The sequence below is a fragment of the Doryrhamphus excisus genome, chromosome 10, assembly GCF_030265055.1.
Source record: "Doryrhamphus excisus isolate RoL2022-K1 chromosome 10, RoL_Dexc_1.0, whole genome shotgun sequence".
NCBI lineage: Eukaryota > Metazoa > Chordata > Actinopteri > Syngnathiformes > Syngnathidae > Doryrhamphus > Doryrhamphus excisus.
Window position 1 is genome coordinate 17,401,586 of NC_080475.1, and position 15,618 is coordinate 17,417,203.

General features: G+C 44.7%; 1 protein-coding gene across 1 annotated transcript; it reads right to left on the reverse strand.

The window, feature by feature from the left end:
• Positions 1-167: 167 nt before the first annotated feature.
• Positions 168-14,521, reverse strand: pik3cd (phosphatidylinositol-4,5-bisphosphate 3-kinase, catalytic subunit delta). Its single transcript, XM_058085508.1, has 23 exons — positions 14,197-14,521; positions 12,516-12,678; positions 11,424-11,652; positions 10,723-10,946; positions 10,116-10,292; positions 8,818-8,970; positions 7,786-7,875; positions 6,997-7,218; positions 5,255-5,351; positions 4,748-4,878; positions 4,629-4,679; positions 4,353-4,520; positions 4,024-4,145; positions 3,797-3,940; positions 3,628-3,727; positions 3,120-3,286; positions 2,621-2,730; positions 2,463-2,541; positions 2,217-2,384; positions 1,922-2,045; positions 1,239-1,384; positions 1,032-1,164; positions 168-943 (listed from the first exon to the last, which is right to left on the reverse strand). Exons 2-23 carry the CDS (start codon positions 12,654-12,656, stop codon positions 806-808), a joined length of 3,114 nt encoding a protein of 1,037 aa, XP_057941491.1. The 5' UTR covers positions 12,657-12,678; positions 14,197-14,521; the 3' UTR covers positions 168-805.
• Positions 14,522-15,618: the final 1,097 nt, after the last annotated feature.

The following is a 15,618-nucleotide window of genomic DNA, read 5'->3' on the forward strand; positions in this document are numbered from 1 at the left end:
CTGGTCACCATATCCCATTCAACCTAACATGCATGTTTTTGGGACGTGGGACCGTAGTAGCACGTACGAGGAGAACATGCCAACGGAGATCGGAACATTGTGGCCATCATGCTAACCACTCGGTGAGGTCAAAACTATATAAATGAATGACAACATACACCATCAAATTAAATAATACCATTTTGCTGTGGGTTAGACAAACAATACAGAGATGTAATCTCTTTCACGGCATCTGGCACATCAGTCATAAAAACACAATAGAATTAGTACTACAAGCACTAAAGCAAGAAAAGCCAATTATATTGAAATAGTACTTTGCACTTAGCTGGTTAGTTTGGACTGTACAGTATAAGTGTCACGTTTTGTCCCAATCTCATATTTCATCAGCACCTAAGAGTAAAATATTGTCATGTAATATAATTACATTACTTATAATGTAATTTGATTTGCATCAATGAAAAGCCTCAGTCCTCAACTAATCAATGAAATAGTATCTCACTTCTTACCAGACCAGCATTGTAAAGGCAATATGAAGTGATATAGCTGTAAAACTAAAAATATCTTTGTACAAGTATTTAACATTAAATACAATAGAATAAAAATACATCAACCATTATTGTAATCCATGACCGACAATGTGCATATTTGACCTACTGTACATTCCAGCAGTTGGTGACCTTTTTCATAATTTCGTTTTCAAGTAGTTCGTTTTCAAGAAGTACCATTCGCCAACAAGCGGCGAATGCCATTGGATGGTATTTGTCTTTTCCTTTTCCAACCATTTGATGGTAAATGGAGCCGTCCTTCACGGCCTGTTATCTTTGGCCAGAGAGTGCATCATCCAATTGACCTTGGTCTTCCAGCTTTCACGCAGTGCCTCACTAAACTTCACTTTAAAATTCTTCAGTGCCTCTTCCTCCGATTTGCCCAAAGCTAAAGAGTCCTACAAAAAAAACAGAATAATAATGATTTTTTTGGACATTCCAGCTTCCTGGGGAATCTGAACGGAATAAATTGTATTACGCATGTACCTTCAGGTACTGAATATCCTTGAAGGAAGTGAGCTCAGGCAGCCCGGCTGCCTTCATCATTGCAAAGAGGTTGACAAAGAGCGTTCCGTTCCGACACAGGATCTTATAGGCCCGTTCGCAGTACTCCCTGAACCTAAAGTATGCCAAGTATTTTAGCAACCCCAATAAATAATACACAAACTGACTGAAAAATACAATATGCAGCACCTCTCAAACTTCTCACTGTTGTTGGTCCGTCCTTGTTGGATGACATGGACAAAATCATACGTCAAAATGAAAGGCACACGTTCCCTGTTGATGCCCAGTTTGCGCTTGAAGTTGCCCAGAAAATGTCCAAAGTCAATGTGAAAGAGCTGAACAGAGGGACAATTTGGTGAGGTTCTAAATCATATCCATCACATAAATTAGCTTAAAAATGTCTAGACAAAGGACAATCAACTGGACATATTCTGATGACATTTGTGGCGCCACATGGGTTGTGCTGAAAATGCTTAGGAAAACATGCCACAGTGTATGTTGTACAAATGCAGTCGTCCCTCGAAACCACCTGGTTCAATGATCTCTCCCTTGCTCTATCCTGTTTTCTCCAAAATGAATGACTTACTGAATTACGGCTGTACCATGAGAATACAACACTGCAAGCACATTGATAGGTCAGTAAAGTGGCAAAAGCATCATAGGAGGAGGATGTCCACATTTGCCCTCATGGCAATCCAGCTCCTGATTTCCTACCTAAACCTAAACAAGCTTTTTCATGCAGGCAGCATGCTTCTCTTCCTCTCTCTAGATACCTACAGGTTACATCCAAGCGCCCTCTTGTGGTGAATTTGCATCATGATTGTTTTTCTCCTGCGGTGTCAGAAAGGCAACATAATGTAATGTAACCTCACCTGTCCTGTTTCCCTGATCATAATGTTGTCATTGTGACGGTCCCCAATACCCAGGATGTAGGTAGCTACACAGTAGCCAGCACAAGACAGCGTGAACTCCTCAATGGCTTGCTCAAGCTTGTCTCTGGTCAGAGAAGACAGCAAGAAGCAACATTTTTACACTGGTCCCTTTACGGTCATTGCTACTTACTAAATTGGTCGGAAAAGCTTCATGGAAATGTTCTGCTTGGTCAAAACCACACCCTCTTCTGCAGCAACAATTGACAACTACAATAAAGTATCTGTGCATACTCACTCCGGGTTCTTGGATTTGAGCCAGTTGAGCAAGGCATCTTTGTTAAAGGCGGCAGTGGCGGCACTGTTGCTGTTGTTTCGCTGGATGTTGGCGATGGTGTCCGAGTTCTTCACCACCTCAATGAAGCCCATCTTGTCCCCGGTAGACAAGCAGCCGTATGGGATCATTCTGTCCTCACAAAATGGCTTTTCCTCCAGGAGTTGTAATTATTAAATTCATAATATATGTCAAGTAAAACCCTCCTACCTTAGATCCAAACCTTCTTTCTTCCACAAGTTCTCCATGAGCTGGATCATCTGGAGTGTCAGCATGTCCTGTCGAAGATCTGAGAGAGATGCAGTGTATAGAAGTTCTTCATGCTTCTCAATTATCATATGATCTATGTGTTTTCATTTGCAACTCACCATCTCCATTCTTAAAGATGATGCCCACCATATCTCCTTGAGCGCAGGGACTCTTGTACATCAGCCAGAGCGGCTTCATCTTGGAGTCCATGAATCTGCACTTTTCGGAACTGCAAAAATGGCCAACTTACACTTGAAGGTGACAACCTTCCCACCAGTGTCTAAACGTAGTGAATGGTGGGTACCAAGTACCTTTACGTGGACAGTATTAAAAATGGAGCGCAATGGGCGTACTACTCCAGGCTGCTTTTCATCCAGACCCATGAGAATATTCTAAAACCCAGCAGTATTATCTTTAAAGGCTGAGGTTGTCAACATTTATTGATACAATTTTTGCCCAGTATTTATCCTGGCTGATTTCTATGATAGGATGTCACAGGGTGTCGTTTGGCACGAATACATCTCCGTACCCCCAATGGAAGACAAGCCATTTTTAGACTTTTCCCCAGTGTGTGTGTGTGTGTGTGTGGGTGTGTGTGTGTGTGCGTGCATCTCTAACCAGATATCAGCGAGGATGATGCTGGGGTTGAGTGGCGACAGCAGGTTGGACAATGCCTCCGTGTACGACTCCTGTCTGATGCACAGCTTCAGGTCCTCAGCGTTCATCTTCTGTGGCCCTGATTTAACAATGTCACTTAGGACCTTCATTTTGCCTTGAGCTTCGTTCTGTATGTGGGAGGGAGGGAGGGGGGGCGGGGCAGAAATATTTTTTGTGAGTTGGTTGGGCTGTGTGCCACCTTTGGACGTGTGGCAAAGCCTTGCATTATTCAAATCCTCCAATTTAAAAATGAATGATAATCAATAATACAATAAATATCGTCCTTGTTTCCGATTTATCATCAGGTTCTTACTGTTTCTCTCTGATCCAAAAAGTCAGTACTCGGGTTGACACCCTCAGCCACTGAGATTTGTCTACACAAGTTGACTTTGTTTCCACATTGTGTCTGTGATTTTGCAGATGAGATGCGGACGATGAGGGCTCTGGCATACTCCTACATCATGAGTACCTGCTTGCTTAAGAGCTTGATGTGGTGGATGCTCCCCCTGCAGTACGCCTCCAGGATCAGACCAAACCTCAAGCTGACAGATGCAACGTGGATCTCCGACCTGATTCCATGAACAATCCTTGGTCATCAAAATGTTCCTGGGGTTCTCTTCCACCGCCTGGTGCCTCACCTGAGATGCCAAAAGAGAAAGTGTCCTATTCTCCTGTTGAATAAGGCTCTCTCCAGTAGGAACGTTGTCAGGTCGCAGTCCAGGTAGGACTCATACTTCAGCACTTGGACCAGCTGGATTAAATACTGAAGCAGCTCATCGTCACTGTGGCCGAAGAAGATGAGAAGATATACCACAAATGGCGATACTGAACAGTATGAGCAAAACACAAATAGAAATACAAGTACCTTAGCTTGCGAAGGCATCTGATGGTGAACGAACGAACTGCAGGGTCGGGAAAACTGTAATCTAACAGCTCCAAGGCCTGAATAGCAGGGAGTTCTGGCCAGTTCCTCAGGAGACTTACCATCTGAAGAGGTACGAGTATATTAGCATTACATGGTCACATGGTGAATCTTGCCTCCACCAAGGATGTTCATAACTTACAAAGGAATTGTAACCTGGATCCATCTTACATATTGAGATGATTATACAGTATCTGATCATATCATGTATTTATATGTAATTCCAGTTTACTGATGAAGGGTTTATGCTACATCAAAAAGACATGACATACCTGGACAACATCATCTCGCTTGCTCCACTTGGTGATGAGGAGCAACTTGGAAAGACTTTCTGGATAAAGGTCTCGAACTTCTGTGCGGAGTTTCCACAGGAGCTCCTTCTCATCCTCAAAGAACTCGGTGTAGTTTTTGTTGTCCATGATTTCTTTTAGCTTCAAGTACTGCAGACGGAACAGCATAAGGACAGTACATAAGAACCCATTTGCCATTTCCCCTTTCAGAATAATGTGCAATATATGGAATGTGGAATATATATGGGAAATGTTAACCTCTTCTTTGCTTGCAGCAGCTGCATCGCCATTTGTCTCCATGCCTGTGATCTGGAAGATTATTAATAGACTAATAAAGGTTAATAGACATCTAAAGTAAACAAGGGGATACTGCGTACCTTGTCAAGAGGAGGATAGTAGAGAGGATGTGGCCTGATGTTGGGGAAGCGGATGAGAAGCCCAGCCGCGCTGTCAACATTGGGATTCTTCTCAACTGTTCCCATGGAGTTCAAAAGTTCACTTTTGTCATCTGTGGGCATCAAGCAGAACGACTGACAACATTTACAGGGTCGGCGATAGGAAATAGGATTATTCTATGCAGCATTGGCTTTGTGTTACATGTAAAAGTATGTAACACGCCTGGTCAACCAGCCCCACCCCCACCATGAGAAAGTGCTCGGAATCGAGCTAAAACCTCAGACTGGATGACTTTCTAATATAGCGGGTTGATAATAAAGGAATAAAGTGTTTTGGAGATGTGGGCAGAGAAAATGTATATTTTTCTGGATATATCTCAACAAAGTCTAAAATGGAAATGTCAACATGACAACAACTGTTCATTTGATAACAATGCACACCATGACTGTTACATGTCTGTTTAGTTCACCAGATGTGTAAGTAAGTACCAGGTACAGACGGCCATGCAGACAAAAGGACCTCGCCCGTTTTCAGCTGGTCTTTGTAGTCAAACACCATGGTGTTCACCCAGGCTAGAGGACAATCCTGGAATAAAGAAAGCCAAGACATATTTGGATACATTTCATTGGCAAGTGTCATTTATGAATGATCGCATGCAAATGTACCCGACCCGAGAAATGCCCCAAAATAGCCAACTTCCTTCAGTCTTTGTGGTCATGGGACTTCTCTTCCAAGCAACAGAAAGAGAAGTGGCCCAGAAAGCAGAAGTGAGGCCTGTAAACACACCTGAGTACAGTAGCATGTTTGACAAGCCCGGCCGTAACCCGGTCACCGAACACTTTCACAGGAAAGGTCACTGGAGTTCTAGTCATTGATTGAAAGCAACAAACTACTGAAGTGGGCTTCATCAGCTGATCATAAGCCAGATCTCAGTAGGGTAGAAGCTCCACCATTCTTCTTCCATCACCTGAAAAATGGCTTTGGGCATGCTTGATGAGTGTTTCCAGGAGGATATTGGGAACATTGGTCCAAGTGGTGGAGATGGCTTCACCAAGGGCATCCACTGTCTGGAACCGATGGCCTTGCCATCCATCCCCAAATGTTCTCTATGGGATGTCAATCAGAGGAAGATGCAGGATGGTCTCCACTGCGCCAGGTAGAAAAACATTTCAGGTGCATCTCCTTGTGTCCCCGAGCTTCCATTTTTCTTGCCTATGTAACTCCACCATCTCACCAAGCTTCTTAGCTTGAGCCACCAGGAGGCCATGAACGTATCAATGCCTGACAGAAAATGGGAATTTGGAGCAGTTTTTGGCTTTTATAGGCTGTGGTCTTAAACTTTTGTTCAGGTGGAAAACAACCTATTTCACTTTTTCTTTTTTAAATAAAGTTTATAAAGTTTTTTTTTTAAGTTGTCCCCCACCCCCTTCTTGCTTTTGCATATTGTAGCTCTAATTCAACTGGTCTTAAGACTTTGATCAGGTCTGCACATATATGTACACACAGACAAAGCTATGTTTATGAATAAAGATGTGTAATAATAATGATAATTTTATGAGGGTGTTTATTAATAAAGATGTGTAATAATAATGATAATTTTATTAGGGTGTGAGAAGCTCTGCCTTAGTTGCTCTTCTTCAGGACTCCAACTGGTTGTGAGTGAACCTACTGGGATGCTTGCATTCCCTTTTCCTTTCGAGACAACCCATTCAACTCTTAACAATTCATCTATCAATTAGTACGCACAAGCCTATTGTGAGCATTCATTGGACAGTGAAGCTAAATCCAAGTGTGGCTGTGGGACTCAGGTCCGTGTTTGTAACGAGGACAGGAAGTCATAACGTCCTTTTTATGATGGGTTAGTTTTACTGGTGAACCGTGGTCATAAATGTAATGTTGACTTTCACTTGTTCCTCCAAAAAGGCCTTTGGAGGGGGCCAGTACATTGGGTGGCGATGCTGTAGTAACTTAACAGTTTAAACAGGAATTTAGAATTCCTTGAAAATGTTTGTCAAGCTCCTCCTTCCTGGGAGATTAAATAACTGAAGCGGATGCAGCGTCAACCGCAGCCTAGCCACTGAACACACTTGCACAACTCAAGACACGCACACCCTCAGGACAAACACCCACAGAGGAAACTCGTCTTCACACACACAGACACACAAAGACACACAAAGACACACATCCACCTCATCTCCTGGAAGTCTCAAACTACCCCCAGAAGGCTCACCGCTTTCTTATTCTTCTTTTTGGTGCCACGCGGCTTCTTGGCCTTGTCGAAGACGGCGTAAAGGGCGAAGCACAAGCGGCTCATGCGCGGCAGGTCCGCCACGCAGATGTCAAACTCCATCCTTTGGTCCCACATGGGCTCGGAGGACACCGCCACCTCAGAACTGGTCACCACCTTACAGAGCAACTCACTGCCATGGAAGAGGCCGGCCTGCACCACCAGCTGGAGGACACACATGAGGGGGTGTGGGGGGGTTAACTGGTTGATTTACAGGCTCTACCAGATGATGAAGAGCTTCCTGTGTCACTCAGCTTCCTGAGTCAAAGGGTGTGCATTGCATTTCCCTTCAATCCAATATGCATGCCCCCCCTACCCCAGCATCTAGCATCTGCCTGCCGAGCACAGAAATGAATGATGATCATAACGACACCACACAGCAAGCTACATGCTAACGTCGTCCGTGTGCCGACACACTACGATCACACATTAACAGGATTCCCTACTTGTGTTTGCATCAGACGATGTAACGAGCTGGGCTCCCTAAGTGTGTCAACAATCAAACCAAAGCGAGAAGGGGAGCAACAAAATGTTTTCTCAGAATCGAAGTCCCAGAATGAGATGTCTAAAAAAACAGACACTGGCCCTCCCCGCTTCCTGTTTTGAAACTTTACCCAACCGCTATGATGAATTATGGGAAGCGTGTGGTCTGAAGCGTGTCACACGCCCCCCTCCCCCAACCCCTGTGATGTAGCTGTCTGTGCCGCCAAGCGTGTCCATGCCCACACCGACCTTCATGCCCTCGTCTGCGTTGACTCGGTTGCCCTGCAGCAGGTGGATGTAGAAGGGCTCGTCAATGGACCACAGAGACGAGGTGTTTTGCTGCATGGGGGGTCAGAAGAAAAAGGTGTACAATAACATTATACACAAGTGTAGCATATTATAGTAGCATATTCATGTTGCTATGCCTACAAACTAAAAGCAATGATGATGTAGCTTTAAGTGTACTCTTTGAAAATATCCAATTTATTCATAGGGACTCCTTCTTCACGGAGTATCACTTATGGCGGTCGGGTCTGGAACCAAGCAACAGCAAAAAAACAAGGGACGACAGCAAGCTAGCAGCTAGCAAGCTACTGGTCTACCGAGCTGCTGGTTTGAAACCCCAGGATTACGGCATCAAAAGATAAAATCTGTCTGTGTGTTTTTTTGGTATGGTTTCTTTAGTTAAGTTAACTTACTGTTAGCAGTGTTTAAGTTATTTCACACTGTATGTATAGTAGAGACAGTTTGACCCTGGAACAGATTATTCTCATTTCATTAACATGATGGATTCCTTTGCCTTCACCGCCAAAGGCGATGGCTCAACTGTGTGATCAATCGAGAGAAATTAGCAAATAAGAAGAAATAGTTAAGCTTTGCGGCTCCAGACTATTCTAGTCTTTGTTGGAAGAAGAGGCCAAGTGGCTCTTGGGGCTAAAGGTTGCCGAGCCCTGCCTTAAATCATTCCAACTTTTCATGAAAATCCTTTCATAACAAACCTACGGTTGTACTTGGTACAATTACTTTCTTGAATTCAAAAGTGTTTGCATGCTGGTTTTGTTGGGGCACTTGACTAGTTTTTACAAATCCTACAAAAGCCGAGGTTCCACTACTTTCCACAGCCCCATGGCTTCCCACCCAACCTCACGGTGCCTGGGTCTCCACATCAAACGTCAATTATTTACACTGTGACATGAAGCTTGTTTGGAGTGTGCCAAAGTCCGCAATGTTCCAGCGGAACAATTGAGACAACGGCCGATATGTGTTTCCAAAAAACCTCACCTTCTTCAGAGGCAGAGGAGGCGGTCCGGGCAAGGAGCGGCTCTTCATCTGACTGCACATCCGCCCGTGCTCTTCCTGGTATTTGCTGATGGTGGAGTGGTGCACCATGGTGAGGTGGGGATTTTGGCCATTCCGCAAACAGATGAAGATATACTAGGAAAAAAAACAAGAATGACGACTCACTATGATGGTGGGGAGTGCTTTCTCCCAAGGAATACAGGACTTCATTTATTTACACTCCATCAATTCTTGCTTTGTGTTGTTTTGTGTGTATTCATGAACATATAAAGGTTGCTTTTGTTGAGATTCTTGATGTTGCTGTTCCCAAAGACACTAAGCGGCAGCAAGACCAACATCTTCCTCACCTTCTCACCTCAATATCCCAGAATAGAGCCAAAGAACGTTTTGATAGATGTGTCAAACACCACTGAAGTTACGAAACACCTCAATGAAGGTAAAAGTAATGTTACAGCTTCATTTATCTCTTTCATTCATCATTTATATTATGCGTGTAAAACTGTTATTGTGAAAGCGTATTTTGTGTCAACATTTTGGAGTCCATTTCGTCATTGACGGCCGACTTAGCCGACTTCCTGTTCCAGCTGCCATTTTTGTTGACAGGACGTATTGTGATAAAAATACATGACGTGGACTTACGCAGTGTATTAATAACACAATAAGAATGTAAGTCAACTGAAAAATGTATGCAAACGGAGGCAACATTTTGGGATAGGTTTTCAACAAAAAAACATGCTAACCGGGCAGGACCTTAACCAAGGTTCCACTGTACTGTAGATCATATCTGTCACCAGTTAATTTCATAAATTGGAAATGTTCCGCCCATTTGTAGCCCCAGTCCTAACCCCCTCATTTACCACTCCTATAGCCTAGCCGGCGTGGCTCTGCCTGGCAACAAGCGTGGAGGTTTGGATGGTGGTTGGCCATGGTGCACCCAGGTTTCCTCACATAAACAGGCCATTGGACCAGACAGACGGCCAGCCTTCAGTCACTTCACCATCCCAGCCCTGGAGGCTGTTGGTTTGCTGTAGGTTGATGCAGTTCAAATCTTATTAAGGCTCGGATGGAGGTAGCTGCGCCCTGATATGAGTCAGCCTTGCAGGTGGTAGCATCAGTGGAACTCTGCCACCCAAAGCAATGAGTCACATCCGTCGCTCATAGTTACGATTGCGGACAACAAGGACAAAGCTACTGTCCATATTTGTCAGGAGTCATATTCCATTCCATTGGTCAATCAGATGGAATGGAATCCTGGGAAAGAAACAAATGAATGAACTCACCTTAAATTGGCAGATGGGCTGTTTCCCGTAGATGAACTCCCACCTCCCGTTGACCTGTAAGGTGTAGTCCTCGGGTTGTTGGCGCACCGAGCGAAAGACAGTGGCTTTTTTTTTCAGGGCACTCCTCATCAGAGCGAGTGGCAGGTCTTGTGGCTCCTGCTGCACCATGAAGCTTTCCTGGCATGTGTTGAAATGGAAAGAAGCATTCGGGTCTTACTGTAAGGTGATGTTGGCTGTGTGGAGGAGGATTAGCGAATATGCTGGCCTTGCCAATAAAACGTCTTCTATGAGTCACCACGTTTGACAACCACAGTCCTGTAACTCACAAAAGGTGAGCAAAGTCCTGACATTTCAGCAACCACTTTTACGACTTTTAGTATATCTGCTCAAGGAACAATACTTTGGAAATTAAACTTGGATGGACTTTAGTGTAGTCAGTGTAGAGCTATTTCCAACATGATAAGGAGCCTAAACACACCTCCAAGATACCGTTGGACCCCCGCTACTGTTTTTTTAGCCAAGTGAATAAATTCGGTAGTTTGTCGCCTTGAAAAGCGATATTAAAATGTTTGCTGACATGTTGGAGGAACGGAAGAGATCAACTCACATCACAAGCCTCAAACTTGACGTTGACGAAAATCTTGGCATTTTGGGACTTGCCACACACCGGCAGAGAGCAGCATGGCTCCAGGTCGCAGGGGAAAGTGTACTCCAGCCACTGGTGCCACGGCGACGACTGACGCTTCTGGGCCTTCTCTTCGCAAAAGGCTCGCATCTTGGTCCGGAATTCGTTCACCTCGTGGTTCTTCTGGGCCTCAAACTCATGGAGACCTACGAGAACAGGAATAGCAATTAGCATGATCAAAATCAACCAGAATTTTGACAACTGTAACCCTGAGTCGTATTATATAATATCACATACTACAGTATTAATTTGCCCTGTACCCTAGAAACCGCCCATGAATGATACGGAAAAGGCCTTCGGTCTCGGGCTGATACTGACACTTACTCCAATTACTCCGTGGGGCAGCAAGGAAAGGGAACATTCCTGTCATGGAGTATTTCAATCGTGACGGATAGAAACACTAAATGCTATTCATGATGACACACCAAGAAGACGACAAAGAAAATATAAACATATGGACTACCAATATTGCAATATAATTAAAATTCCATTCGATCATACTTCCACTGATTGATTCTGACAGTAAAGTTTCCATATGACATTGTAACAGATTTCACTTATGGATTGTGGAAGTTTCACTGTCAGTCAGCCGCTGTGCTAGTTTGACGGTAGAACCAGCCCACCTTTCCCGATCAACAGGCTGATTTGAGTATTGGTAAGTTTCTCCACGCGGTCGCCCTCCCGGGCCACCAGTCTCAAAACACCCATGAATGGCCGCACGTCGCTGATACGCCTGGATTCTTCCTCCAGCTCCTCCCTCTCGCCCGTCTGGTTGATGCAGGTGAAAACGTACGCTTCGGGATGGCCCAGAGCTGTGAACAGTGCCTCTCCTCTGGCATTTTTCCAAACCATCTACAGAAAAAGATGAATAAAAAGCCATTAATGGAGCCAGTCGTTGCACTGAGCGGAGGATCATTGCATCATTGCAGCTAGGACGGAAGTGCTGACATCAGTCCTATCTGACCCTTGGTACCTACTAGGGGTATTCACCTAAATTCAAGCAGGTCCGGTGAGAGGAAATCTCCTCAAGCAAAGGTCAATATCTCGTAATGTCTAACCTGCGTTAGGATTTAGTGGCTCATACATCCTGAAGCAGCCATGTTGTTTGCAACAACCAACGGTTGGCTTAGCTTCCCTTGCCAGGATTTAGACCTGGGCTAGACTGGTGAGTGTAAACGTTCATGATCAGCTGTTAGTGCTCGTGAGTGGATGGGTCGGGATTAAGGTAGAGACTCTGGGAGTTCAGACTTGAGTGGGGGTGTTGGGTCATATGCTCTGTAAGCATACGAGACACACTGGTTTGGGGCTTTCCTCCACGCAGAGATGTTCCAACAGAGCTCCAAACCAGGATCTCCACTCGGGTGGGCCATATGGTATTTTTATACAGAATTTTCCAATGATAAGAAAAGGCCTTACACTGGCATGAATGATCTAAATGTAAACAACCCTGAAGGTTTTGGAACACTAAAGAGTCATTTCTTGTCTTAATCATCTTAAAAGCCTCCAAGAGTATGACAACTAAATCAAACCGTCTGAGGTGGCAGAAGCGTTGGCATGGAAACGACACATTGACATTCATAAAGAGATCGGCACTGGAACGGCGGCCAAGGAGAAATGAGCCTTCTCTGCTACCCAAACTTTGACAAATGATGTTTGCTCTTTAGAAGATACATACATAGAAGATCATGCTTACAGGTCCTATATGGCAAACGTACCTTCTTGATACCGCTGATGGTGTCTTTATGAGACACTGGGAACGTGAGGTAGATGCCAGTTGGCAGGAGGAAGTCCATCTTGACCCCTTGGCTGCCTTCCCACTCCCACTCCTCCTGCATCCCATACTTTCCTGGGGGCATGGTGATCGTGTACCATAACACTCTGCAGACCAGGACACCAGTGGTTAATACAGTGGCATCATACTGTCTAGAAGCAATGGATCAATGACTGGGTGGCATCTTTTCTATGCCACCGCATCATTAGGACCATGGGGGCGAGTGGTGCACATATGGGCATATACCAGTCACGCATATGGGCATATACCAGTCGTGCATATGGGCAATATACCAGTCGCGCATATGGGCAATATACCAGTCACACTTACACTACCACTCAAAAGTCTGGGATCACTTTGCAAGTGAAAATGTCTTTTCACTTGCAAAAGTAATTTGCATGCATTTCACAAACATTTTTTATCCATTTCACAAATAATTAAAATGAATCAGCTGATTTTCAAAAAATGATCTACAATTTTGCACCGAGGCCTACTATCAACAACTGTCAGTCCTCTGCATCAATCTCCTGGCATGGCGGCTAATCCAATTTACTCCCTTCAGAGAGCAGCACAAACTGGGTCTAACAAGGACAGAAAAACGATGCACAACTGTACAAGAAGACAAATATCTGAGAGTGTGGAGTTTAAGACAAAGACCCCTCACAGGTCGTCACCTGGCAGCTGCACTAAATAGTATCCATCAAACACCAGTGTCAGTATCAACAGTGAAGCGGCGACGTCAGGATGCTGGACGTCATAGCAGGACTGCCAAGAAAAAGCCATATCTCAGACTGGACAAAAACATTTCCAAGTGATCCCAAACTTTTGACTATATTATATCATTGACACATATGAACAATTAGATTTGGAGCCCCCCCAGAAGAAGTGGTGAAGTGTCAGGGGTCATGAGAGCTAGGGAGTACTTCCAATATTAGCCCAGACCTGCCTTGTACAAAGTAATTGTATTCAACATGCAGTTTGACTTTCATATTTTAATTTATTATTTGACTTGAATATTTTAATATGCTTGTATGGGTCACTGCTCTCCGTTTCGTTGCATGTTCCTGGTTTCAGTTTTGGTTCTAGTCGGTAGAGGACAGATACATAAATGGATATCACCCCAGGAGAAAACCAAGAACCACCGAGTGACCCCAACATGTATATTGGAACTATACACTATATCTGCATGTTTATTGTTATGGCTGTAAGGAACCGAATCATAGCCGTGTCTAATATGATGGTCAGTCCTGTGGATAAAAAGGGCTAACCAAAATACTCCATTAGAAATACCTCTCCAGAAAGTGCAAGTACAAAGATAGCTCTTTGGAACAGAGCATTACTGTTTCGGTATTGGTTCCATCAGACCGACTTGCCCCGATAAAGTCAATATTTATGCTACACAAACCAAATAGAGAAAGAGAGGAATAAAAGTAGTTGTTTTAGTGCGTGGTACAAATCAATGAAGTAACTCTACACTATTGATTTGGGGTAAGGGGACACTTGCGCCGTGTGAGGCACAAAATAAGCAACAATGTATAGCAAAAGTGGACATTGAGTGGAAAGTGGAAAAGATCTTAGCTAATCAATGAGGCCCAAAAGAGAGACGAGACGATAAAAGCACTCGCCTGTCAGTCTGCACGCCGGGCACCTGTCCCCGTCTTCAGCGTCACGGAGACGATGGAGGGTGGACCGGCATCGTGGACATGATCCAGGTCTAGGAGGTGTGACACCCAGCTCAGAAGGACCAGGTAGACGCCGATCTCCTCTCCTTCCTTGCCCGCCGGAGAAGAGTGGAAGTCCGCCAGACTGAGAGGCTCAGCCTCGCCTCGCAGGTGCTTGCAAGCCAAGGGACCGTCTGACAAAAGTGGCGCTTCCTTCACGCGAAAAAAAACCCGCCCACGTTTGTTGTGATGGGGGGAAAATCATTTCAGTGAAGGGAATTTCAATAAATAGCCCATGTTAGCCTGAACCAAGTACCGTATTCGTATGTTCACCTCCTGAGTCCTGAACTTCCTACCACATTCCCAAGACATGCATGTGAATGGTTGTCCTTGGATATGTGTCCTGTGATTGGCTGAACTGACCAACTTTGACACCAATTAAAGCATTGCCCTATGTTTTCTAGCCATTCACGCTGTCTGACCTTCAAAAAAGGGGGGCTTAGGACTTTCTCCTTTTGAGTTTCGCAGTTGAAGCCAAAATAGGCCGGTAGGTTTTTGTAAACTGTTACACTGTAGACGGATGTCTGAGGCCAGTTTCCTTAGGGCCCCAGTGAACAAAGTCCACCTCTCTGTCACACTTGGTGACCGGCGGAGATGTGGACCTATGGGGAAAAGTACTACTTTGTTCATAAGTTGAGAGTACAACATGGGATGTGAAAGTGCCAAAAGTATATCGTGCTTATGAGTTTCAGTATGCATGTTTGGTGTTGATGTGCACAATGATGCTGGTGGTGTAGGACCTCTGCAAACCCATTTCCTTTGTCTGTACAGCAAACTCACTTCATGCACTGGAAGCCTAACAAGTGTTGGGGGGGGGGGGGGGGGTACTTGAGACCAGCTGGTGCAAACAGGAAGTGACTGTGCAGAAGAGAAACTTTTGGTCAAAGTGGCAGTAAAAGTATGAACTATGTTTTCCACCCCACCCCCACTAAGAAGAGTGAGACACAAAAGCACCCTGATAGAAAACAACATGAAGATGACGGTACAAGAAGTCTGACCGATACTGACACTTGGCAGGAAGTCGTGTTGGAGCAACACAACACAACCGAAGATGTGTCGCATGGCTGCATGCAAATGTCAACTACAATGAAGTCATCTCTGAAGAGCTGAGAGGAAGCTAAATCCTCCTGAAACCGAGAGCATTATCATCTTTATGCATTAAATGATCGTCTATATGGCACAATTGTTTTGCATCCCATTGCAGCAGTGTTAGTAGGGAAGCCCAAGCGCCCCCAGCCACCTCCTCCAGTTCCACCGGGGGGATACCACGGCGGTTCCAGGCCGACTGAGAGACATAATCCCTCCAGTGTGTTAAGAACACACGCC

Coding starts and splice junctions, on each gene's coding strand:
- pik3cd (XM_058085508.1), bottom strand. CDS start 12,656: ATGCCCCCAGGAAAGTATGGGATGCAGGAGGAGTGGGAGTGGGAAGGC. Junction 2,731..3,119: donor ATCATCCTCGCTGATATCTG/GTTAGAGATGCA, acceptor CCATTTTTGCAG/TTCCGAAAAGTGCAGATTCA. Junction 2,385..2,462: donor AAAGAAGGTTTGGATCTAAG/GTAGGAGGGTTT, acceptor TTGTGAGGACAG/AATGATCCCATACGGCTGCT.